Genomic DNA, 26,523 nt, shown 5'->3' on the forward strand with positions numbered 1-26,523 from the left:
AAAGTAGTAGCAGAGCATATTTAAGTGCTCCAAATCCAGTGAATTCTCTAACTATAATATTAGCAGTATAAGGTTCCAGAGGGGTTGAAAGAGGGGAAAGGTTGAAAGAATCCTACAAAAGAAAGGAAGCAACAAGAGATAATATTCAAATCCATAAATACATAGGTGACTGAAAAATTCTGACAGATCCAGCGCAATAATCCACAATTCTGCTATACAGAAAGCAAGCAGCAACTTGACAACACAATTTTGCTTGACCTACTAGCTAAGAGCCAACTGGCAGTTATTTCTAGATATATAGCAAACAACAGGCACCTATACTCTCATGATACCACAGGGTCAGATGCTATATGGCATATAGAATCTCATGAAGTAATTTCTTGCCTATGAAAGTTCATGCCTTTCTAAACCACTTAGTTGCTAAGGTGCCACCATTCCCTGCTACCTGCTAATGGTTCTGATAGTGGATAACAGAACTACTATACACAAGAGGGTTTATCACTGACAGATTTTAAAAAAAATGGTTTATTACTATTTGTGACATGCTAGTGGATGAACAGTCAACGCTATGTTTGAATTTTAACAGACTTTCAAGCCCTGTCCCTTCTCTTACTCAAAACTGATTCAAATATGCTTAGATGTGACCTTATTACATAAAGAAACACCAAGGGTGGGAAACTAAATTTAAAAACAGCAATGTAGTGAACTAACAGTACCTAGTGATACCACAGGATTCCTGTCAAGTCCCTTTTTAACAGCTTCAGCAACAATTTGGAAGAAGGGTAGGAAGAACAGTGAAATCTACAAACTAGGAGGAGTTGCAAGTAGCAATGAATGCAGCAATACATGTCAGATTCTTATATAAAGATCTGAATGCCCTTCTTCATGGAGGGGGCAACAGAGAACTACATCTGAAAGGGCAGGACCTGCTCTAACTGGAATCCCTCCTGAAGAGCATCTACTGTAGGGGTGGGCAAAATGCAGCCCGCCAGGCCATTCCATCCAGCCCATGGGACCTCTAAAAAATTTAGAAAATTAATATTTATCTGCCCCTAGCTGCCTGTCATACGGCCCTTGATGGCTTGCCAAAACTCAGCAAGTGGCCCTCTGCCCAAAATAACTGCCCGCCCCTGATCTACTGTCATGATGCCTGATCTACTGTCATGACGGCTGTAAGGCTCCTGATTACAGCTAAGGCACAAACATTCAAGGACACTTTCTTATCACAAAGAAACAGTATAAAGAACAAAATATTGCTGTTGTCAGTTACTACTTCACTTCTGTCACAATCTCTCTTCTTTGTTAGCCTTTTAGCTATTTTTTAAGACAAGGCCTACAGGTCTCATGTTTAGGAAGTGACTAACGCCCCTGAGTCAATCAAGACAAATGAAAAAAAGCTCAAAAAGCACAAGAATCTAGATCAGTGATTTTCAACCTCTTTTGTACCAGGACCCATTTGTAAACATCAATGGCCAGGTCCCAACCCAGTGCCCCAGTCTTGACCCTCTGTCCCCCCACCCCCAGGCTCTCAGTGCATGGGACAGGAGATGAATGCGTGGGGCATTTGGGGGGGGGGGATTCCAAACTGCCCCTGGCAAGCTGAAGCTCTGCCAGCCTGCAAGGGAAAAGCCATGGTTTCCCACTTTTTCCTCCTTTGAAAATGGATCAACAAGCTTTAAAAATGGATTCTTCTTTAAAGTTTGTTCCCAATCATTTCATACACTCTTGCAACCCACTTTTGGGTTGCAATCCACAGGTTGAGAAACGCTGATTTGGAAGACTGATTTAGAAAAAATAAAAAAATAAAAATGTTTTAAAAATGTTTTAAAAATGGTATGCAACCAAAATGTTAAGGTGACCAAGTATTACAGTATCACAGCACCATCTGTAAAAGAAGTAATATTCTGCAATACACATTTTCAATACTCTGCAACCAACTTAACCTGGAACAAGGATGAAAGGAAGATACAGTGACACTTAAATCAAGATATAAAGTTGCCTTTTGCCATATTGTGGGCATCTTAAAAGCACTATAGAGGGAGAAAAAAAAAGGATGGAAAGAACAAAATGTAAAAAAAACATTCATTTGAAGTCTAGGATATTTTCAGGTCCTACACTGGCTCTCAAGCCCACCTGCCAGTTCTACAATCAGCTTGTGCAGAAGTGTCTGTTTCTCTGATTTCTGTCTCCCATTCTCCAGTCACTGGGACATACCACTGGAGGGGAAACTGACCATTTGGGAAAACTCAGCATGCTACAAAACCTAGCAAGTAAATTAGAGAAAAAAAATAATAATATAGAGGGCTAGAGTGATTCCCTCCCTCCCCCCTCAATTTCTGAAGACTCCCGGGCACAAACCATCCCAACAGCAGGTGACAGGCCTCCCGGCAGAAACATGAAGTCTCTTCCTCAGACAGCAGGATCCTTTCACACCTACAGCCCAGGATTAAACGGTTTACTCCCACTTCCTTCTTCCCCCTTGCGTCACATCCCCGGGCTCTTCTGGAGATGCGTGCTCCTGCTCCCCTCCCCGGCCGGGCCGGGGCCCGGGCCTGGTGCGCTCCTAGGCGAGCCCCAGCCCCAGCCCCAGGGGAGCGCCGGCAGAAGTCTCCAGGCCCGCGGGACACGGGCTTCGGGGAGAAGCCGAGCCCCGCTGGCCCCTCTCCCGGCGGTTGCGGGGTCACCAGGGCGCAGAGCTGCCCCCGCCCACGGCCGCCAGCACCGCACCGGGCCCCAGCGCCTACCTGGTGCGGGCCGGGCCTCGTCCGGGGAAGCAGCGCGGCCTCCTCCTCCGCTGCTGCTGCTGCTGCTGCCGCCGCCGCCGCCGCCGCCCCGAGAGCGCTCGCAGGCCGCGCAGCCGCTCGCCGAGCCCGCGAGCCAGGCCCGAGCAGCCGAGCCACGGAGCAACGCCGAGGCCCGAGCGCTCGAGTGCAGAGCCGCGTCAGGCGTAACCAGCCGGGCGCCGAGGGCTCCACCCCGCTGGTACAGACCGGAACAGCGCGGGCATGCGCAGGGGCTAGCTAGAGCAATCGCGCTCGGAGAATAGGATGGGGCGAGGCCGGAGCCTGGCGGGGGTGGGGCCAGCTTGGGCCATGGTTCGGGAGCCTCCCGCGGGCTGCTGCGGGGTAGGGGGAGGGGGTCTGCGTGTGGCCCGGTGTAAAAGCGTTTAACGTGCACGGTCTTTTTGGAGGCAGCTCATTCATGCAGTATATGCAAAACCCAAATCAGTCTCACTTTGGGGTTTGCTGCAGGCACCTTCTCATGATTGCTTACCTCAAATGCTTCAGCTGTGACGATGATGACCCAGTTCTCACTCTCTGGTGATTACAGTGAGCAACAGAAAGTAAAAAAGAAAAAGGCTTATTTGCATATTTTTCCGTATATACTGTTTTTCCAGCAAATAATGAGAATTTTGGGCTTGAGATATGATAATTTCATATTTAAGACCTGGCGATATTGGAGGTGTCAGACACACTTTGAGGCGTGAGCCGCCCTTTCCCAGGCCCCGGTGCACAAGGGAGGGCCTGTCACCCCTGGAGACCTTGTCTCGGGTTTTCTCCAGCAATGCCTTTGACCACACAAAGGAGGCCACCAGACTGGTCCAGCTTCTGAGGAGCTGCTGCCTCATCCTTAAAGGAGCCTTCTCCTTCTACCCTGATGCCCCTGAGATGCTCCTGCACAGCGCTGGGTGCCAGGCTGCTGCCCCGCTGCCACCTCTTTGGGAGCCTGCTGCTGGGACATGGCCCCACCAAGTGCTGGGACCACCCACTCAACCTCCTCCTGGCCTTCGCTAAGCCACCCGTCCCTCTGACCCACCCATTGACACCTGGACACTCTAGAGCTGTCTCCCTGTCCCATCTCCAGGCAGAGTTTCACTGGGCACTGTCCACTGGCTCCATGGTCTCATTTGAGGGCCAGAGGGTGCTAACCCAGGTGCTCTTGCTTGGTGTCACTCACCTTGGAGCACATGTTATTAACCTCTGACCCACACCTTTCTCTGTTACTGCTGTAGTGGTCCCAAGGAATCAGTTGTTATGTTTCCCATGGGCCTCCCTTTTCAGGGGAGACATCATTTTACTTGGTGGCCTAAGCCCACGATTCCCACAACATAACAAATAGGCCTGTCCTTCATCTGGTCATGTCTCAAGACAGAGTTTCACTGGGCGGTGTCTACCAGCTTCTTGGACTTATTCAAGGGCCAGTGGGCACTGGCCAGCATGAGTACTCCTCTGACCCTCTTCCTGTTATTGCTTTAAGCTTTCTCAAGAACCTTGGTGGTGGTCTTAAAAGGTCCCTCTAGAACGAGAGGGGGCTAATTGCTTCTGTGTGGGCTCATGCCCATGATGGTTTGTGAACCAAATATGCCTGCCCAGCACTGGCTAAAGATGTGAAGTGCTAAGCCTTCTGCTTTGCTACTAAATGCTGCTTGTTTTGTTTTTACTACTTTCTTTCTACCCACCATCCTCACACCAAGAGGTGCAATGCACTTGACTTAATACAAGTGAATAATCCCACTTATGTCAGTAACCAACTCACATAAAGTTAATACCTCTCCACAGTAATTCAGGTCCCTCAGAGTTCTCAATGAGCATTCCTCTCCCCATACACCTGACCCACCCAACCTCCTCATAACTTCCACTTGCTTTCAACTGCCTGGAGCAAGCTATCCAGTCATCCTCCTTATAAAAAGGCATGACTGTTTGTACCTCCTGGGAATTTTCCCTCTAATGTCCTTCCAGAACATTATTCTGATCTTGGGACTTCTCTCTTTGGCTCATTATTACTAAAGATGTTGTTACATGAACAGGATGTTGGTTTCTTAAGAGTTCAGTCACCTTCTGCAGACTTCGCCTCCACCGCCAACTACAGAATCTCTACAGCGGTTGACATAACAACTACCTGGAATGTCACAAGACCATTGTGACCTCAGAAGCCACTGATCATTTAACCAACCAAGCATCCAAGTTATCAGATATGAAAATGAACCACCCCTATTCTTCTGTTCTTTAAATCATCCTGTCCTAGTTTCAATTGGTTAATCATGCATTAAGGTTATTAAAAGAGTTCTTGCACATTACACAATGGTAAGAATGTTTTGGAACATGCAGGTAAAGTGTGCAACAAAATGTGAACATTGAGAAGTATAGAAAATAAATGAGTCTGCTAGCACAACTGTTTGGTAATCAAAAATTTCCTGGAAGCTCTTGTAGGCCTTTAAAGATTTGGATCCTGACAGGAAAAAAAAACATACAGCAGGAAGATTCAGTCAAGACAGTTCTTTTCATGATGAGTTACAAATGAAGCGTGATGAGGCATTCCCACTACTTCCTCATCCTCCAAGAGTCTGGCTTCCTCAGAGACCTACTTGTAACAATACCCATGCAGCATCCTCTTTGAAAAAGAGCCTTGGAGGTAAGTTCTTACTTTGAATTAGCTTTTAGCATTTAGGTCTTGCTTTACATCCCAGTACTAAAGTCCTTTTGTAATATTTAGCTGCAATTAGGAAAGTGTAAGGCAATTAGGGTAGAGTAAGGTTAAATAACAGGTCAATTCATAAATTCAATGTTTCTAATCTAAGGGAATCCATAAATAAAAGCCTCACTAAAAAAAGCAAACTAATTTTAAGCCACTCTGTAATAGTCACCATAACTTAATACCATTCAACATTTGTGTGGGAGGGAGTAAGACAAAAATGTCCACCACACTTATATACAACTTTAAGAAGGGAAATGACATAAAAATGAAGAAGTTAGTCAAAAGTTTTAATGAGCAGTCATAAAAGTAAAAAGCCTGCAGGCAAATTGGAAGCTGTTTAAAAATACCATATTAAAAGGTCAGGAAAAGTTTATACCACAAATCGAAAAGTGGCCCAATAAAACCCCTGCATGGTTCAATTGCAGAGTTAAAGAGATCATTCAAGGCAAAAGGCATCCTTCATAAAATATAAAGTGTGCCCAAATGAAGAAAACAGGAAAGCTTACACATTCCGGCAAGTCAAGTGTAAAAGCAAAATAAGGCAGGCCCAAAAGGATTTAAGAAGGGTTTAGCAAAAGATGACTTCTTTACATACATCAGAAACAGAAAGCCAGCTAGAGAACCAGTGGGACCATTAGATGACCAGAGTGTAAAAGGTGCACTCAGGGATAATAATGGCATAGCAGAGAAGTTATGATTTCTTTGCATCAGTGTTTACCACAGAAGATACGTTAATTCTCCTGCTGTACTCAGCCTTGGTGAGGCCACAGCTGGAGTACTGCATCCAGTTTTGGGCTCCACAATTCAAAAGGGATGTGGAGAAGCTTGAGAGGGTGCAGAGGAGAGCCACACGCATGATCAGAGGTCAGGAAAACAGACCTTATGATGAGAGGCTGAGAGCAATGAGGCTTTCAGCCTGAGGCTCAGGGGTGGTCTGGTGGCTACCTATAAGCTTATCTGGGTGCTCATCAGGATCTAGGGGAATGACTGTTCACCAGAGCCCCCCAAGGGATGACAAGATTGAATGGTCACAAACTCCACTGTGACCGGTTCAGGCTGGATGTAAGAAAAAACTTCTTCACTGTCCGAGCCCCCAAGGTTTGGAACAGATTGCCACCTGAGGCGGTTCAAGTGCCCACTTTGAATGCCTTCAAAAGACGTTTGGATGCATATCTTGCTGGGATCCTATGATCCCTTCTGACTTCCTGCCCCTGGGGCGGGGGGCTGGACTCGATGATCCTCCGGGGTCCCTTCCAATCCAAATGTCTATGAAATCTATGAAATTCCCATGCCAGATCATTTATTTCTAGGAGATAAATCTGAAGAGTTGGATCACACTGAAGTAACAACAGAAGTTTTGGAACAAATCAATTAGCTGAATACTAACAAGTCACCAGGACCACCCGGCATTTACCCCACAGTTCTGAAATACCTTAAAGGTGAAATCACAGAATTGCTGGCAATAATATGTAACCTATCATTATAAACAGCTCCTATGACAGAGGATTGGTGGGTTGCCAACATAATGTCCATCTTCAAAAAGTGTTCCAGAGATGATCCTAGGAATTACAGACGAGTTACTCTCAATTCCATCCCTGGCAAGTTGATAGAAATTATAATAAAGAATAGAATCTGCAGTCACATGGACAAATATGATATGTTGGGAAGAGTCAACATGGTTTTTGTAAAGGGAAATCCTGCCTCACTGATTGGCTAGCGTTTTTAAGTTTGTCAACAAGCATGTGGACAAAGAGGATCCAGTTGATATCATATATTTGAACTTTCAAAAAGCATTCAACAAGGTTCCTCGCCATAGGCTTTCCAAAAACCTATGGTACCACAGGATTGGAGAAAAGGTTCTTTCATGGTCTGAGATCTGGTTAAAAGATAGGAAGCAATAGGGAAGGGCTAAATGGTAACTTTTAAGGATTAAGGGTAGTCAAAAGTAGGGTCCTGCAAGGATCTGTGCTGCACCCTATTTTGTTCAACATTTTTCTCAATGACCTGGAAATAGAGGTGCACAGTGAAATCTCCAGGTTTGCAGATTATACCAAATTATTCCAGGTAGTTAAGTCCCAAGCTGAAGGAAAAGAGCTGCAGAAAGATCTCGCCCAGCTAAGTGAGCGGGCAAAAAAAATATGGTAGATGAACTTCAGTGTTGACAAGAGCAAGGTATTGCACCTGGGGAAAAATAACCTCAATTATACATACACAATACTGGGTTCTGAACTAGTTGTTATATGACTCACAAAAGAAACCTCAGCGTCATTGTAGACCAGTGGTCTCCAAACTTTTTAAGTAGGAGATCACTTCTTAATTAAAAATCAACCCAAGATCTACCATGCACTACCCTTCCCCTCTTGCCTAGCAGGTCAATGAGTGGGGGGGGGATCAAGGCAGAAGAACAAAAAAGTATTTGGATGCCCTCCCAGCAGGTAAGTCTGTGGGGGAAGGGGCGGGGGAGGGGAAAGGGCTGTGGGGGGAGAGGAGGGGGACAGATTGAGGCCCCAGTGGTGAGAGATGAAGCTGGCCACAGGCAGGAGCAGGGGCTGGGGGTAGTGGGGCCCCAGACAGGCCAGGTGGTGGGACAAGCAGAGGCCCAGGGGGTACACATGCCCCCCAGGCCTCCGCTTGTTCCCCCTGCCACCAGTCCCTGCTCCTGCCTGTGCCTGGCTCCCTCCCTCCCTGCTGGGGCCTCGATCTGCCCCCAAGCCATGGCAGCGAAGAAGGGAGTGGGTTTGGGGCAGGGGCAGGACCTGCACAGCCAGGGTGGGGCACGGGATGGAGCCATGAGCAGCTCGTCTGGGGGGGCACAGGAATGGGGGAGACATGCATCCTAGGAGAGCATGGGGGCATGTGCCCCCAGATCTGCACACAAGGCAGAGCATGCTGAGGCCAGGGTGGCACCTGGCTCTTCTCAGTGGGGATGTTGAGCCAGATTGCGCTCAGGCCTGGCAGCAGCAGTGATAGCGCTGGGAGCATAGCTCAGTGGTGACAGCACTGGGAGTGTGACCACTGTAGTCAGTTGTTTAAAAACATCAGCTTAGTGTGCAGTGGCAACCAAAAAGGTCAATAAAATGTTGGGCATCATTTAGAAAGGAAAACAAAATGGAAAACATCATTATGTCATTATACAAATCCATGGTGGACCCACATCTCGAATACTGCATGCAGTTTTGGTTCCCACATCTCAAAAAGGTTTCATAGAATTAGAAAAGGCACAGAGAAGGGCAACCTAAATGAGAAGCCTGGAGCAGTTGTCATACCAGGAAAAGCTAAAAAGGTGGTGACTTTTACAGTTTCGAACATGAAGGCAGGGGGGGGGAGAGGCAGAAGACATATGATAGAGACCGGTAAGATCATGAAAAGGTGTGGACCAAGTAAACAAAAAGCTGTTGTTCACCAAGTCCCACAATACTAGAACTAGGGAGCACCCACTGAAATTAATACATGACAGGTTTAAAACTAACAAGAGAAAGTACTTTTTTATGCAACGTACCAAATGGATCCATCAGGAAGCATGTCATGGACCTAATGACAATACTGATATAGATTAGATTTTAAGGCCAGAATGGACCATCACAATAATGTAGGCTGGTCTTCTGGATAACAAAGGCAGTAAAAACCTTACCCCATAAATTCCTTTATTAAGCCCGTAACTTTTGTTTGGGGTCTAACATATTTTTTAAAAGACTTTAAAGACTTCAGTTGATGGAGAATCAACCAACACCTAGGTAAATTTGTTCTAATGTTTAATTACCCTTATTTAAAAATTTGTGCCTTATCTAGTTCTGATTTTTTCTAGTTTCAGTCACTGGATTTTACTACACCTTTGTCTGCTAGATTAAAGAGCCTTGTGTTATCAGATACCTTCTTATGCAGATATACTTGTAGCTTTTAATTAAGTCACCTCTGAAACTTCTCTTGAAAAAGCTAACCAGATTGTGCTTTTTTAGTTTTTTACTGTAAGGCACAATTCTCAAGACCTCAAATGTTTTATGTTACTAGCCTAAAGATCAATATGAGAAAGAAATAAAGTGATTAAAGAAATCAGATAGGAAAGACAATAACAGTGAAACACACTTAGAAAGAAAAGCTGCAGATAAAGATAGTATCAGACAAAAGTTGATTACAAAGATTAATTTAACTAAAAAAGCCAGAGTTCTATTATTAATTAAGCCCTAGCATTTTGATTGGTGCTCAACATGACACAAATATGAATGTCAGCCCTTGAAATAAGGGACAGGATGCACTGGGAAGCTGGAAGAGGGCAACAGTCTAGATTTCTGCAGTACTGTTTACTCACTTGTGGGTATCACAGAGGAAGCGAGTTCCTGGAGGGACTTGAGTACAGGGAAGGAAGTGGCTTGGCAAATTAGCCTGAGAAGAGAATTCAGTGCATGGGCATCAGTTTGGAAGGTACTCAAACACTCAAATGGGAGAAGATTTAGAGGACACTAAGGCTGGTGTCACCAGTACAGCCAGAAGGACGGAATGCATAAGAGATGTAATTGGAGAGCCTTAAAAAAAAAAGAGAAAAAGAAAACTCAATGTCAGGGTTTGTAAATGGGATTTTATTAGCAATATGTTAAAGCAAAGAGAGCTTGAGCACTTTAGAATTAAAAAGCAACTCACTAGGATGTCTCCCAAAAGACAATGATCTACCCTTTCTTTTTTCTCTTTTGTTGCCCAAGCCTCAAAATGAGGCCCCATCAAAAGAGACGGTGGTTACAGGAAGACTAAATCCTGTGCTAAATACATTCCAGAAATAGCATCCCTCATGACATTACAGTGCTCTCTGCTAGACTACTGTAAAGACTTATGCCACCAGCTTGTCATAAGTACAGTTAGAGAAGGTGTTTAATTAAGAATGGTAGTTTTCTTATTAAATAGTAGTTTATTGTACCTGCACTCAGAAGACTCATCTGGCCCCGGCCTCCTTTGTTCCTAATCAGCTCTTGCTTGCATTTGAATGATAAGATCAGGATATACTAGCACAATCTTTTAGAAGCAATGATAAGAAAATAATTACTAAAGGTGTCTTGTTAAGGAAGTTCAGGCATATGCCTAGCAAAAAGAACAGACCCATGCAGAGCAGCAGGAGTTCTGAAGCCACTCTGAGAGAAGATACAAGAGAAAAAGTGTGTGGATCAATCTATATATATATTCGGTAATTAAAAGTTTTCACAGTTTGAATAAAAGCCTTTGGTGAGTCTTGTTCAATTCTTGGTGAAGTCACTGCTTACTATGTAAATGACAGTAAACACTGGGTACTGGCAGTCACTGGCAGAAATATCCTGGCAGTATCCAATTCCAAACCTTGTGCTAGCACCAGACAATCAGTTTTTTCTGTTTCCCTATTTGTCAAACCTGCAGGCCATAATCCAGTCTTGTGTCTTCTACAAAGAACTCTGAGATCCAATTATGTCACATGCTGCCAGTGTAAGTGTCAGAATCTTTGTGCATCAGTCACTAAATTCTGAATTCTGTTCCATTCAGTATTACATAAATGGAAAATAAGTCACTGCCCAGGATAAAGGGTAGAACCTATTCAAGAAATATGGTAAGTTTCCTAAGACTGTCGTCACACTGGAATTCAGCAGGACTGGTGGATGAGTTTACTCTAATGCGAGTTCTTTAAAAAGAGAAGACATTATTGGAACGTCTGAAACACACCAATAGTTTGCTTAAAAGATTCATGTGTCCATAAAAGCTGCATAAACTGAAATCCGTTTATCTAAAAGTCAGGTATGACATGACAAATGGTGGTATGTCTCATGCTATGCGTCACTTCTGCTCTGAACAGATCACCTCTAGTTGGGAAAGAGATGGAGAAAGCTCAATCAATCCTGTTTGTCTATAGGAAAAACTAACTATGGCTGTGATGGGTGAGTATTCAGTAGGAACCAGAGTTAAGTATGCCATCTTATTTCCCATTGTATGTCAGGTAGCTTATGTTAGGACCTCTTAAGTTTCACCTTATATTAATGTTTTTAAGGAAACCATGTTCAGCTCTTAGCTATCACTTGGACACCTGCACACAATGCATATGCCCTTTGAAATAATCTAACTCCTTGCCTGTGCAAGTGTTAACATTTGCACCCAGGGCCAGTGGGTTTTGTGCATGCAGATTTGAACACTTCCATGTGTACTGGTGTCAGAATATTTAAAAGGTGGTTGAAAGATATATAGTATGTGTTAGCATGGACAAACTGCAAGTGTAAGTAAGTGTTTTAATGTTTTCACATGTGCACAGGTTGAGACTAGGGAGGGGCCCAGCTGAAAACTTACCCCAAAAGATTCAGAAATTGTTTAAAACTTACTAAGCATGGACAGGCTGGACCACTATAATAAAAGAGTGACATAGCTTTGCTGTTTTTGTAATCTATAGAGACTTGTCATAACTATCAGAAAATTATTTCCCAATAAATCACACTCCTGGCACCTCTAGACCAGGTGGGAATCTGGGGTCTGCATAGGCTAGGGTATAGAGAACTTAAGGATCAAATACAGTATTTACAAAGGAATCAAAAGTCTAATATTGTATAAAACCCAAAGTAAATTTTTCAGTGCTCTTTCTCTTTCTTCCATGCTTGCCCTAGTCCTTTATCTTACTAAGTTAAAGGAAAGGATGAGTATATTGCTTCCATGTTTTTTTCAGGTCCCTCTTTAAAGGTCTCTCATTTCTTATTGTATTAGCTAAAATGAGTAAGTAAAAGCTCCTGGCGGATATTATAGGCTTCAGAGTCCATAGATTCCATTTGCTCATATTCCTCCTCTAGTTGTTCCATCTGTCCTGTTGCTGAGGTAGACCACACATCTAACCCATGTTCCAGAGAGATATTATGAAGCACACAGCAGGCCAGAATAATGTGGCTGGACTTCTCTGGAGAATATTGCAGAGTGCCTTTGGACCCATCCAGACAACGAAACCGTGATCTAATGGTTCTGAATGTCCGCTCAATTATATTGTGGGTGGCAGAATGTGCCATGTTATAACGGTATTCTGCAGGGGTCTCGGGGATATGCAGAGGTGTCATTAACCATGTTCGGAGAAAGAAGGAGCTGTCACCTGTCAAAGGAAATAATCAGAGAGTTTACATGCAAATACTAAGAGCAGATCTCAGCTCTTCATTCCTAAACTAAGAAGTGTAAAACTAGGCAACTCCCTAGCACTGTCTATAGTGATTTCTTTGGCTTTAAAACGCAGAATATGGGTGAATCCAAGCAGGCATAACAGCGCATGCCCGCGGCTGCGCTGGCAGCATGGCGGCTGCGGCAGGAGCATGGCAGTGGTGAGTAGCAAGCTCCTGCAGATGCCGCCGGTGTTGTCAGCAGCAGAGAGAAGGGTGGTGAGTGCTGACCAGGGGTCAGCGACTACCTGCAGGCAGCAGGGATTGCTGACTGCCCACAGATGCCGCTGGCGGTGTTGGTGGTGGGGTGTTGAGCAGTGACCACCCGCAGGTGCTGCTAACAGTGTTGACGGCACCTTTTTGCAGGGCATGCATTGCCACGCTCAGGGGGTGCATGTGCACCTGTGTGCACCCCCTACACGTCGCCCTTGCAAGCAGGCATGAGAAGAGCATGGTTAGGTTTGCACATGAGACCAACAAGAAGAAAACTTAGAGCAATTCCATTCTACCAGAGTAAATAAAGGCAGTGGAAAAGGAATTTAGAGAGGGCACAGTTACTGCACATATGCAAACAGTTTGACTAGAAGCACATGTAGAATAGAGGACTGTGCAATTCAGCCTAGGGAAAAATAAACTGAGCTATGAGGACAAGGACTATTGGGTTCTAAGGAAAGAGCTTTCATAGGCAACAACCTATTTCATCAGATGCTAGGAATGGACCAGACAAGGACAAAACAGGGGAGCTGTATACAGCTGCAGTTATTAGATTCTGTGAAAGAACAGTGACCAACTTATTTTGAGTTCTGTAAGCCAGGCAGAGCCCACTCAGCCTTTAGATCCCAGGATGAGTTTGCGAGACTGCATTTAGAAATAACCCATTTTTACTTGTAAAATGAAGCACAGCTGATCCAAAGTCAGATAACCATAGAACCCCAAAGGCACATTTACAGAGTTAATTTTCAAAGTAGGACCTTATATTCTACCCCCCACATGCACATTTTCCATGCAACATGGCCCTAGATAGCTTTTCTCTTGTATTTGCAATTCAGTAGGTGTGCTCTTATAGGCAAGTCGTAAAACAAGTGACATGTGCCAGTGAGACCAAGAAGGACTTGTCCCAAATCAGCTGGGGTTTGTTTGTAATAAAAAGTGAACCTCTGTCAGTGATATTTTCACCGTGAGTCTACTCTGCTGCCGCCTTCTCTGGTTGTTCCATCTGTCCTGTCATTGGGGTTGACCACATGTCTAGCCCACGTTCCAGAGAGCTGTTACAAAACACATTGTAGGCCACAAGGGACAATGGGAATTAACTTACCAAGTAACCATCCATCTTTGTGCAGCCCAGCTTCAAACTGGCTGGTAAGGGCTGCCTGCTGCAGCACAGTGCAGTCTTGCAAGCTGCCTGGACAGTGTGTCTCTACACTCAGCAGTACTCCTCTGGCATCACAAACCATCAGGCAGTTTAAAGAGTGCAGGCCCTTTCGGTTCACATAGGATAGGTCCTCAGCATTTGGTGCTTTGATTGCCACATGGGTGCAGTCAACCACCCCTAGCACTCCTGGCATCCCTGCCAGGCTATAGAAGTCATCCTTCAGGCTCTGCATCGAGGCTTCATCCTCTGGAAAATGAATGAATTGTGAGGCTCTTTCCACCAGTGCCTCGGTGACATTGGCAACACAGCGGCTCATGGAAGCCTGGCTGATGCCAATGGCATCTCCCATCCTAGTCTGAAACGAACCAGAAGTGTAAAAACCTAACGCAGCAAGAATCTGTGTCTCTGGACTGATGGCCCTGGACCGCTGTGTAGGGCGAGATAGGCTGGCTCCCAGAAGATCCACCAGATAGTAAATGAATTGTCGGGGAAAGCCATACATGGACATCAGATACTCATCAGTGACATCCTCCAGCTTGAAGCGATCCAATGTCCTATGTCCACGGCCATATAGCAAGAGGTCACAGTCGAGAACTGTTATAGGTACAGCCATAGCCAATGCACAAGGAAGCCCTAGGAGCTGCTCCCAATGTCTTCACCTGCACAGAAGCAAATGGAAGGGAGATTCAGAACAGTTTAGAAAATTCAGACCATTGCCATCTTCACTGTGTCCAGGTTACTGCCAGCAGGGTAAGGAACGCTCACCTAAGATAAACTGACAGAGCAAATCTCTTTTTGTTTCCAATTCTATTTAATTTTTTTAGAAGCTGGGATCAGTTTTAGTGGCCATTGAAAGGTGCTGAGGGAACTGAGTCAGTCAGTCCAGCCTGAGACCAAGAGCAGCATGAGTTTCTCTGCAGTCCTATTGCTGTGCCTCCACCTTTACAAGAAATGACCTGCAGTAGGGCTTGGAGGGTTCAGCCTCCTTAGCTCTTCCACTGCAGATGCCAACAAGGGGCCAGTTATGGTCATGGTTCTCATCCCATACCTAGTGGAAACTACTACTGAGATCACAACAAACCTGTATTTCACAAACAGAACAACTTCCAGTTGCTTCCAACTTGGGTCATGTGTTAACTAGTCATCAGAAGACATAAGCCACTGGGAAATTTTCCTTATTTCTGCTCTGTCGTTGAACCAGTTAAGTAAGTTGGACAAGGATAATTCTTTCTTTCTGATGGCAGGGTATAGACTCACACATCTTATAAACTTAACTAAATCAGAGATACACAACTTTTCATACTCCCCAGCGCTTTGCTTTCAACTTTTTTCTTTCAGACCCAGTTTGTTTTATGAAGAGCCTCAACTGAAGCAGGTGAGGGTGTGCAATCTCAGAATTACACAATCAAAGATGCTCTCTCCTAGAAAGTTGGAGAAACAAATACCCACTCCTCCACTTCACAAGATTACATGTCTTGTACAGCAATCCCCTGGGTGTTCAGAGTCTCCTTTGACCATACCAGGTCACTGAGAAGGCATGGTAGATCTGACTGGGGTGCTCAACCTCCAGCTGTGGACCAAATACAGCCTGTGGAGTTATTACATCTGGTCCGCAAGGTTCCCCACAAGTCAAGAAATCCAGTATCAAGGAGTAGGCATCATTAATACTGCCACCCTTTCCCACTGCCAAATTCCTATACCCACTCCTTTCTCACAGCCAGATCAGGGCTGCGCCAGGTCCCCTTCTCCCCACACGGCTGAACTGGCTGAGTGAGGACTGGGCAATGCCCCTTCTCCCCTGGGTTGGGGCCTGGCTGTGCTCAATTCCCCTCACATGGCTAGATAGGAATTAGGCTGCCCACTGCTCCATCCACACAGCTGGATTGGGCCCCAAAGTGCCAGACCTGGGCTCCAAAGAAGGGCCACCAGCTGGATCCAGCCTGCAGAGGGGCTGGGCATTGCCCATCCGGCCCTCTAGGGAAAAAGGTTGAGCACCACTGTTACAGATTAACTAACCTAAAGCAGACAGGTGGTAGGTAGGTGAGATAGCTATAGATACAGAACAGGTTTTTGTGAGCTGAAGTTCACTTCACATCCCAAGGAGCAACAGGAGCAACTACATTGTGCCTGGTAAAAAAAATGCATGTATGACATCAGGGCAACCAGGTGACCCTCCCTGTTGCCCAGCTTGCAGATGCCCCGTAGCCACAGACCAAGTGGGGGGGAAAGCAAAGGTCCCTCTGGAAGTGACCAGGCAGGTCCCGGGGAGAGCCTGGGACGCACTGATGCCACATGCACACAGGTGCTACACAAACAGGCCCTACACATGTACACGCCCGACACACATGCTACGCTGCACACACACACTGTCCTGCCGACCGGGGGTGCAGCGGGGAGGCAGCTGCTCCCGGCCCCCGAGCAGCTCCGGACGCCCCCGAGAGCCAGGTCAGCACGGGGCAGCACCCCCGGCGGATCGCGGACACCGGCTCCACCGGGAGGAGGGGACGAGCAGGCAAGCAGGGGACCCCGGCCGACCCCCCGCCCGAGTTACCCCGCGGTGCGGAGCCGAGGAGCCACACACCCGCTGCTGGCGCCAGGAGGAGCCCGGGTTAAAGGCCAGGCGTCGCGGCTGGGCTGCGCATTGGCGGCAGCAGATTCCGCACCCGGCCAGTCCCTGTCCCCGCCCCTGCCCTGATCCGTGCCTGGATTACTTCCCCCTAGCGCCCCAGCCGCCACGCCACGAGCCAGCCCGAAGCCGCTGGGAGCCGGCGGCTGGCGAGGCGGCGGCGTGTGGAAAGTGCGGCGGCGGATGCAAACAAACAGCGGCGATGGCGCCGGCGGCGCGGTGGCGGCGGGGCGCGCGGCCCTGAGCGCCCTGGCGGCCCGCAGCGGGCCCGGCCCGGCCCGTCTGTCCGCCCCGCGCGCCCGGAATGAGCCCCGAAGCCGGCTCCTCCGCCCGCCCCGCGCAGCAGGTACCGCGGCCGGGCCGCGCCGCGCCGCGCCGCGCCGGGGGGAGCGGGCCGACGAACGGGGCTTGTGCCAGCGCCCGCGGCTGCCTCGGAGCCGGGCCTCGGGCCTCCCTGAGCGGGGACAGCGCGCGCGTGCGTGTGTGTGTGTGTGTGTGTGTGTGAGAGAGAGAAAAACTGTGTGTACACATGGATGTATGCACACGCACACATACTCACGTCCTGTTGTTAGTCCAAGGCAGTGGTTCTCAACCTATTTTAATTTGTGGCCGGATGGACTCCGTTGGACGTTTGGCGGAGGTGCGGGGTATTGGTTGATCAGAGTCATCTTTCTAGACCCCTTAAACATAGTCCTCAGCCCACTGGTTGAAAACCACTGGTCTTAAGGTGCAGATATACATGATTGTGTCCTCATGCACATATAGACATACATACATTCTTAGCAAAGTGTGTGGGTGTATGGGGAGTGTACACATGCACATGTGTACACACACATTTATGTAACTGTATATGCATATGTATTTGTGTGTGTATGTATGCATATGCATGGGAGTTTGTGTGTGCATGTGTATATATGTTATGCGTGTACACACATGTGTATGTTTGCACATTATAGACTAACCAAAGTGTGTGTTGTGTACTTACATACATCTCTCTATCCACACACAGACACAGACACTTGCACCTTATATACTAACCAAAGTGTGTGTGCATGTGTATGTATACACACACACATATGCTTTCGTTAGTTTTAAGAGAAACATATGTACATATATGCACTTCCACATACATATATATGGGTATGTACACATATGTGTGTATACATACCCATATATATATATATATATGTATGTATGTGGGTGTATGTATAATAAATGCATATATGTTTGTACCTTCGACTAAGTGAAGTGTATATGTGTTGTGTGTGTGTGTGTATATGTATGTATATATGTATACACAGACACACGTGTATATATGGCACAAACTTTTGCTGGCTGAAGCTCACATTTTCTTCCAAACAGGGTGAGCTCTTAGGCCCTGTGGTCCTTACTGCTTCTGGGGAGATGTCATAAGTTTCCTTACTTTTGTATTGTTTTGTATTTTTAGTCCTAATCCGTTTTGCTTCCTAGTTATGACTTGGGTGTTCAATCCTTTTAGCAGTTAAGGCAAAGGACACTGTTCTGTTCTGCTGGTGGGGATGGCAAAATTATCGCTGAAGTTAGTGGGAGTGGGAGCAGGCCCCATATCCTGGTCTGGCTGAAAAGGAACATACTGTACTTAGGAAAAGACTACAGCGCCCTGGCCCAAGAAGAACAAGATGAGTCAGGAACAGGTAGCACAAGCAAGTCGTCCCTGATCGACCTGATTTTCTTCTATGATCAAGTGACAGGCCCTGTGGATGTGGAGAGAGGAGTGCATGTGAAATACTTTGACGTTAGCAGGGCTTTTGATGCTGTCTCTCACAACACTGTTATTAGCAAGTTAAGGAAATACACCTAGACAAAAGTATTGTCAGGTGGATACATAACTGGTTAGATCATCATACTCAACCAATAGTCATTGGTGGTTCAATGTCTAGTTAGATGGGTAGCAAGTGGGGTCCCCCCCAGAGGTCTGTCCTGGGTCTGGTATTATTTAATATCTTCACTAATGATTTAGATAATGGGATCAAGTGTACAATTAGCTAATTTGTGGACAAGTTGGGTGATAAGACTAGATCCAGAATGACCTGGATAGACTAGAAAAACAGTGTGCAATCAATGAGATGAGATTCAACAAGGACAAGTGCAAAGTCCTGCACTTGGGATGGAATAATTGCATGCATAAATACAGACTGGGGGGGATGACTGCCTAGGCTGCAGTACAGCAGAGAAGAACCTGAGGGTTACAGTAGTAGACCATAAGCTGAATATGAGCCAACAGTGTGCTCCTGTAGCAACCCTCCCCCCCTTATAGCATCCTGGGTTGTATTAACAAGGAGTGTCTGCTGCAAGTTAAGGGAAGTGATTCTTCTACTCTGTTCAGCACTAGTGAGGCCTCACCTGGAGTACTGTGTCCAGTTTTGGGCCCCACACTTCAAGAAGGACTGGACAGTCAAGTACAGATCAACAAAAATGATCAGGGGCCTGGAAGACAAGTTATATGAAGACATAGTTATTTAGTCTGGAGAAGAGAAGCCTGAGGGAGGTTTTGATAATAGTCTTTAATACATAAAGGACAATTGGCAAGAGGATGGAAATGGGCTTTTCTCTATGTCTATAGGGGACAGGACTAGGAGCACTAGTCTCAAGCTTCAGCAGGGGGGATTTAAGTTGTATATAAGGAGGAATTTCTGATTATGAGGGTAGTCAGGCATTGGAATAGGCTACTTAGAGAAATTGTAAACTCTCCATCCTAGGAAACATTTGAGAACTTGTTGGACAAGCACTTAGCTGGGATGGTTTAGTCAAGAGTGATCCTGTCTTGAGCATGGGGCTGGACTAGAGGACTTTGTGAGGTCCCTTCCAGCCCTACATTCCTATGATCACCTCATTGTAATGTTCAGAACCTGGCTGCCTGGGTTTAGCCATATAGAAAGAAACTTAATGAATTGCTGCTTTATCTGAAAATTTGTTTAATCTAGGGCTTTTCCAGATTACTGCTTCTGTGGCCTGGGCTGGAGAAACCCTCCTTTTCCTGGGGTGAAAGGAGATAGTCAGTTAGGCCACACTTTTATTGAGGGGTGGAAATACTGTTGGATGCTTTCCATTTGTTTAAGTGGTTACAAAATGATTTGCCTTAAAACATCAAGCTTGACATGACAAAGATTAGTCAGATGTGTGGTATTTGAAAGTCACATGGGAGGCTTGAGAGCATGGTTGGAGCTTGGAGATGTAGGTGTTGAAGATTTACTTATACAAACATTTAGTACTCATGGGAAAGAGCTGTCTTTTTCTTGTAATAACAGCTCTTCTCTCTTCCCATGCCTTGAGGATGTCCTTTTCTTACCTGACATAAATGTGAATGGTGGTATATATAGCAAGGGCATGAATGTATTCAAGGGAATTAAATACTAGGGAGACACAGGGTATATCTACACATGCAAATAATCCAGGAACAGTTTACTTTAGAACAGGGGTGGGCAGCTGTTATGAGCGGAGGACTGCTTAAGAAGGTTTGGTGGGCTGTCGAGGGTTGCATGTGTAGTCCCGTCCCTTGACAGCTGCTCTGCCCCATGGTCACCAGCTTGGGGCTGGAAGTCCTACCCCTAACCCCCTGACCTTTGCCCCTGGGAGTCCCTCCCCACAGAAATACTTCTTTTGGGAGTGAGGCTGCCATTTTAGAACCAGAAACGAACCTAATTATACACTAAAAGTCAAACCTACTATAACATATTTTAATTTTATTACAGAAAATGTTTTGTCATGATTTGTTTGCATAGTTATATAGAGAGGTGATAGCATAACTAAAAAATAAATTCTTAGTCTTGTATATTGTGGGAGGGGTGCTGGGGTATGTGTATGTGGTGGTGTGTGTGTATGGTGGAGTATTGGGGGGGTGTATGGTAGGGTGTGGGGGGGTTGTGAGGGGTGTGTGGGGGAGCATAGGGTATGCTGGGGGTTATGTATATATGAGGGGTTGTGGGGACAGGGTGCAGGTGTGTGGTGTTTATGGGGTGTGAGGGAGGGTGGGGAGGTGTGGGGACTCCCCCATGCGCAGCAGCAGGTGAGTGTGCTCATGCCTGGTGGGGCACAGGTCTGGACAGCACTGCACATGGTAGTGAGAGGTTCAAGCTCTGTTGGGCAGTCTGTATCTCTGGCACTCCATACACTCACCTGGCATGAGGGGAAAGCCATGCACACTGGAACTGGCTGCCTTCCCTGCCCCTTCTCTCTCCTGCCATGCAGCCCTGGCAGGGAAGGCAGCCAGCTCCAATACGTGGGGCTTCCCTCCCATGCCATGTGAGTGCGGGGGTGATGCATGCGTGGCAGGGAGTGCTGGTAATACAGACTCGCCAGCGGTGGCTGCAACACTGGCCAGAACTGTGCCCCACCAAGCACCAGTGCCCCAAGCGTCCCCACCTGCTGCTGCTGCCACCGTCTGCCAGGGCTACATGCCTTCAGAGGGACTTTGGGGCGGGGAGGGTCCCCACCCACACTCTGCCCACCCGAGCTCTACACTGCCACTGCCCCCTGGGTGCGGGCTCTGCATTGCCGCCAGCCCCAAGCCCACACGCTGTGCTCCCACTGAACTACAGCTCAGCCTCTGCCACTTCCCTACATGCTACCCAGTGCCAGCAGGAGACTGGGAAAGCGGAACAGGTCCCTGGGAGCTGCAGCAGTGGCAGCAGCAGCCCCGTTCAGAAACTCTGTGCTCATGAACAACACGTGCCCCCAGCGGCAGCAGGAACACAGCGGCAATGGCAGGAGCATGGTGGTGGTAAGCCGGAGCTCCCGCACATGCCACCGGCACTGTTGGCAGCGGATTGGGGGGGCGTGAAGGGAGGTGGGGGGGCCAGCACTGACCGGGGTCAGGTGACCACACACAGACGCCACTGGCAGTGTCTGAAGCAGCCAGCAGGGATCACTGACCACCCACAAATGTCTCTGGCAGTGTCAGTGGCAGGCAAGGGGGGAGAGTGGCAAGCAGCTGCAGGGGGTGCACCACCACGCTTGGAGTGCACGTGCAACCACGTTCACCCCCTGTGTGTTGCCCCTTTGTATGCTGGCCGGGCTGGGCCCATCTGCCCACGAGGATGGGAGTGAGGTGCAATAGGGTGTGTTTGGGGGAGTGTGTACTTGTGTGTGTACCCTTGTGGTTGGAAGGGCTGGATGGGGCACAATTTGTTGGTAGGTGCCATGGGACAGATGAAAATGCCTGGCGGGCCAGATTCAGTCCATGTGCTGTATTTTGCCCAACTGTGTTTTAGGGTAAACTTTTTAAAATTAAACTGCCCTGGGCACACATCTACATGTGCAGACATCTCCTAGCAGCAGACTGTCCTGTTCCCTGCAGCTCTGCACCAGGCCCCTGCAACTCTCTCCTGGCAGGGGCTAGAGCATAGCTCCCTTCCCCCTGGAGCTGCCTGCTACCAGGGTGTGGGCTCCCCTATGGAGCCTGGGTGGGGACTACGGGAGCCTGGGTGGGGAAAATGTCTTCCTGACCTGTCAGCAGGGAGCTTCCAGCCCCTGCTCCATGACTCCAGGGCTGGTAGATCCTTATCTCCAAACACTGACCAGTCATTTGCAGATAAAAGTACATGGTGTTAGCATGTGACATGTCATTGCTGCACATATTGGGTTGACAGAACTGGAGAGCTGGTGCTGTGAGAGAAGGGCTGCGACTGTGGAACAGGGGCTGTGAGCTCCCTGCTGCCAAGGCAGCGGGACATTGTCCCTCCCAGGCTCCAGTGGCAGAGCCTGTCCTGGCAGCAGGAAGCTCCCAAGGGCAGGAAGCAATGTCAAGTAAGTAATCTCGTAAGTGTAGACGGTGATGCTTACTGTGCAGTAATTAGCTCTAATCTCAAGTAAAGTGTCTCATGTAGATGCACCCAGTGTGTTGCTGTTATACAGCAGTGCTGGCTAAAGGATGTTTTAGAGGAAGCTGGTAGTAGAGACCTACATGCATTTAATTTTTAACCTCATTAGCCATAGTAATACTCAGAATCCACCAGGCTTTTCCACTCACTTTGTTTACTAGATACTTGCCTCAGTTATAAACAAGACTTTATGCTGCCCTAAGCAAGTGCAGCAGTCCTACCTGTGGTCACCCATACTGAGACAGATTATAGGTATTAGTGTGCAGCCAGACCACTTGGATCAGGATGGTGTGGCTTGCTGAGAAGTGTAGTATCCCCAGGTTCTGGGAGCAATCTAATATTATAAAAGCCTTTGTCTGTCTGTCTGTAATGGTTTATTTGCACTCTGATTGGCTGCTGAAATAACCAATCAGAGTGCAAGCAGTTGGACAGGAGGTGGTAGCCGTGCCGCCATGACCGTGGCAGCAGCGCTGGCCTCACCCCCCTGTGGCCTGAGGTGACAGTGGCGATGGACCTGTCGGGGGGCAAGGCCCGGGTCGTAGTCCTGGCCCAAAGCAGTGGGGGAGGGAATCGCCCCGGCCTGAAGTGGCGAGGGGGAGGGGAGGAGTGGAACAGACCTGGCCCAAGCCTGAAGCAGCGGGGGCAATTGGCCGCGGCCCCGGCTGTGGTCCAAAGTGGCAGGGGAGAGGCAGGGAGCAGCCCTGGCCCAAGGAGTGGGGCAGATGCAGGCCTGTGTGGTGTCCTGTCCCGTCCATGTCCACCCCCCCCCCCCCCGGTCATTCTTGATGGGCAATTTGCTAGTATTAAAGAGAAAACTTTTGCTTTCTGTCCATTGGTCACAATTTTCAGGCATTTATCAAATTACTAATATATCCCCAGTTGAACAGTTTAATTGCCCATGAAATGTATATGGAAAAATGTTTAGAGGCCAAAGTATTGGGTGGGTCCTAGCATTTTACTGCTACTTATCTTTTTAGTTCTCTCACCAGAGAATGAAGGTGTGAAGCTTCTACCTAAATTCTTTAGTTTAATCTTTTTGTATTTGGAGTGGGAGGGATGTGAATTACCACAGTTGTATGAACTTGAATATTGCAAGGAGGACAGACCAGTCATTTGCAGATAAAAGTACATAGTGTTAGCATGTGACACATCATTGCTGCACATATTGGGTTGAAAGATAGTAAAGTAATTGAAAGTTAAGGGAGCGGGGAAAGCATCTGCTGGAGCAAGAGGCTATTGCTAATCTGAGAACATCCTTTTTGAAACTGCTACTTATTCAGAATAATTAAATTACAGGTTGTGAACCTGGAGTCATAAAGGCACATGACATTATTTTATTCCTTATTAATACTGTTTGCAATAGTCCCCTAGGCAGGATAAACTAAAAATAGCAGAAGTCAGAGAAAGTATGAACCTATAAAACAACTACACTGAGAAACAGTATGAAAATCTATTGCTGTGAACAGGCTATTTCAGCAAGGTGAAACTGGGTGGGAACTAATGAAATGTTGTCAGTTACTTGATGTAAGCACAGGAGTTGAATCTGTACTGAAATACCTCTCTATTTATATCTCTCTCTATCTGGTAATGGGGTTAAAGCAAATAGTTTGTACTATTTGTAGCTCTTCTTAAAACCATCTTAAAAACCTTTTTCTCAACAGAGGTTGCAAAAATGTTAGAGCCTAGTTGAAATATTGACATTTCCAGATACAGAGTCAAAGAGATTCTGATTCAGTCAGTGCTAAGCTACAAATTCCTCAGTCCTGTGCTTCAGAGCAGGTGCTCTGCACTGCTTTGGCTGAATTTCTTTTAGCAAACACCTCCTGCTTTCTGTTCAATTAGTAGAGTACTGTGAGAAGAAAGTAGGTGACTGAACATGATTGTGCATTCATAGATAATATGCCTGTGTACCCTGTGAATGCTGTATTGCTGGGACTAAGGTCTTTTTTTTTTTACATGGGGAAAGTTCTACCTGAATAATTAGTGCTCTACTATTATAGTACCCTGCATGGATGTATTTATTAAGTATGCAAGTGACTTCTTTTCAGTTTAGCTCATTTTCACCAGCAGTATAAACTAACCTAGAAGAAGTGCCCCCCCTTTATTAGAATTAGAATCAATATGGGCATAACTGCATCTTTTTTTTAAATTCACAAATTAGGTTCACGTCCTGTGTAGACAAGGCCTCACTCTAAATAGGGATTGTATTTTGTTGGGTTGACAACAAAACCCATATGTACTGCGGCTCCTGTTCATAGTCAGATTTAATATGACCTTTGATAATCGTGTCAGTACTTGCCTTATGCAAATGACGATGATGCTTCACCACTGCCCAAACTGTGTAACAGGAGAATGGGCCTCTGCTTCTATTTGTTTTCAAAACCGTTTTTGAGGATGAATCTTAGGCTAAAAAACCACCAAAATAATCTGTTAAATATTTATTTAAAAAAACACTTACTATATATGGTGTTGGGGGAGGAGGAGAAGAGAGGCTGGTTGGGAGGCCCTTATTTCTTGTTGCCTAATACTTTTCAACAAAAGTTTTTTGGAGATCTTTTCTGCCAGTTCCCTGGGTTATCCAGGCGCTAAGCTACTGCAGCACTCTGGTTGAGAATAGCTGACTTACAATAAAGGTGGGCTTCTAAAATTGACATCCTATATCAATCACACATTTGGGGAGCTGGGTGGGAGCAACCTTGGCTGGTAGGGGGCCCTGTGGCCAGCTTGTCAGTCTAGGACTGCTCCAACCCAGCTCAAGTTGCTGCAGAGGGGCTGGGTGGGGCACAAGGGTGCTTCAGTGTGGGGCTAGCTGGCAGGTGGTCCCTACACTGAAGCACCCTCATGCCGCAGCCAGCCCCGTCTGCATCTGCACATGCATTGTGCCAGAGTAAATAATGCTACTTGTGTCTGGCAGTCCTGTCCCATGATGCAGTTAATTAATGTACTCCATCCTAATAGCACCATACATGTCAATGGTGAAATTTTACTGCGGAACAAATTAGTCAACTCCACACTAAACATCTCATGTAGATGTACCCTCTGTGTTCTAATTTCTGCCTAATTTCTTCTGTACCAGCCGGAAAGAACGAAAGATCTGGCCACTGGGTTAATCATTTCCAACTTCTCGTTCTCTTTTCTGGATTTAGCATTAAGTTGCTTCCATTGTTTACTTTCACATGAGATGATGTAATATAAGAGCAATGTTTTACTTCATGGGGGTTAGAAATACGAACTAGGACATTGGAACAAAATGGAGTATCTGGCCTTCCCCGATATCTGGTCATTCACTAGACAGTGTCCTTTCTTCTGAATCACTGTTGACCCAATTGCCCAGCCCAGTTTTGTGTAGCATGGTACTGCTAGAAGTGGCCTCTTTTTTATTATTGCTTGTAAAATCCATCTAAAACCAGTATGAGCTACTTATTAGTCAGTTGAGATCGAAAACAATTCTTCTAGCCACATGTCATCATTAATGATCATATAGGACTTTTCATGTGAACAGGATTATTTATCCTTCTTTATGGTTAATTTTTGTAATTACATTTCTTCCCTCCTCTCCTCCCTCCCTCCTCCCTACATTTTTAGTCAGGTATTTTACGCTTGTGGATATAATAGTTCAGGCGGTTTTGCTTTGTACTCCTAAAATAACACAACTAACCCACCCCTGCATTTCAGTGATAGGCAGAATCCATAAATTTGTCTGACAGGTTATTGTTGAATAAAAGGTGCAGGAACGTAAACTACTCTTAAGCAGAAGCAGTAGTAATAATGCTTTGCACTTTTATGCTTTTCAGAGGTGCTGACTAGTCGTAAGACTTTGCTCCTGCCGCTGCCTCTTCCTTATATATGTTGGTCCCAGTTTGCAGGTAGAGAAGCTAAGATGCAGAGAGTAATTTACCCAACAGCATAACATTAATTAGAAGTCTCACCCACCTGGCTTCCAGCCCTGTGCTGACTACATTCCATTATTAATGGTAGCTTGGCTTCCAATAATTTTTATTATGATTGTGAGATCATGCTACGTATCTACAAGGAAGCTATATGTTGTATTACCGTAAA

The 26,523-nt window shown here is 46.5% G+C and overlaps 3 protein-coding genes across 19 annotated transcripts in view; 1 reads left to right on the forward strand and 2 right to left on the reverse strand.

The window, feature by feature from the left end:
• The window catches only part of AMBRA1 (autophagy and beclin 1 regulator 1), a 196,729-nt gene extending 186,222 nt beyond the window's left edge, over window positions 1-10,507 (reverse strand). For 4 of the 6 annotated variants that reach the window (XM_090033054.1, XM_090033052.1, XM_090033051.1 and 1 more), the window contains exon 1: window positions 2,745-2,903. The gene's annotated coding sequence lies outside the window, so the exon portion shown is untranslated. Of the gene's footprint in view, window positions 1-2,744; window positions 2,904-3,273; window positions 3,318-9,781; window positions 9,996-10,381 lie in introns of those variants that run through there. The other 2 variants (XM_090033050.1, XM_090033049.1) reach the window with 2 other exon arrangements.
• Window positions 10,508-12,169: 1,662 nt separating this feature from the next.
• Window positions 12,170-16,695, reverse strand: HARBI1 (harbinger transposase derived 1). Of its 4 annotated transcripts, none has more exons than XM_090033067.1 (3): window positions 16,562-16,695; window positions 13,924-14,639; window positions 12,170-12,547 (listed from the first exon to the last, which is right to left on the reverse strand). In XM_090033067.1, exons 2-3 carry the CDS (start codon window positions 14,591-14,593, stop codon window positions 12,171-12,173), a joined length of 1,047 nt encoding a protein of 348 aa, XP_089889193.1. In that variant the 5' UTR covers window positions 14,594-14,639; window positions 16,562-16,695; the 3' UTR covers window position 12,170. The 4 variants fall into 4 exon arrangements, with proteins under 4 accessions (XP_089889193.1, XP_089889192.1, XP_089889191.1 ...); XM_090033066.1 differs by having other exon boundaries at window positions 16,532-16,600; XM_090033065.1 differs by lacking the exon at window positions 16,562-16,695 and adding an exon at window positions 15,997-16,550.
• Window positions 16,696-16,796: 101 nt separating this feature from the next.
• Window positions 16,797-26,523, forward strand: part of ATG13 (autophagy related 13) — a 36,489-nt gene continuing 26,762 nt past the window's right edge. For 3 of the 9 annotated variants that reach the window (XM_090033055.1, XM_090033060.1, XM_090033062.1), the window contains exon 1: window positions 16,798-16,952. The gene's annotated coding sequence lies outside the window, so the exon portion shown is untranslated. Of the gene's footprint in view, window positions 16,953-26,523 lie in introns of all 9 variants that reach the window. The other 6 variants (XM_090033056.1, XM_090033059.1, XM_090033063.1 and 3 more) reach the window with 3 other exon arrangements.

The sequence above is a fragment of the Crocodylus siamensis genome, chromosome 2 (assembly GCF_052110815.1).
Source record: "Crocodylus siamensis isolate JL-2025a chromosome 2, ASM5211081v1, whole genome shotgun sequence".
In the NCBI taxonomy this organism is placed as follows: domain Eukaryota; kingdom Metazoa; phylum Chordata; order Crocodylia; family Crocodylidae; genus Crocodylus; species Crocodylus siamensis.

What these genes read in the sequence shown, in the direction of transcription:
- HARBI1 (XM_090033067.1), bottom strand. Translation starts at nt 14,593, where the DNA reads ATGGCTGTACCTATAACAGTTCTCGACTGTGACCTCTTGCTATATGGC. An exon ending in CAAAGATGGATGGTTACTTG is followed by an intron (nt 12,548 to 13,923) that starts GTAAGTTAATTC and finishes TTCCTTTGACAG; the next exon opens with GTGACAGCTCCTTCTTTCTC.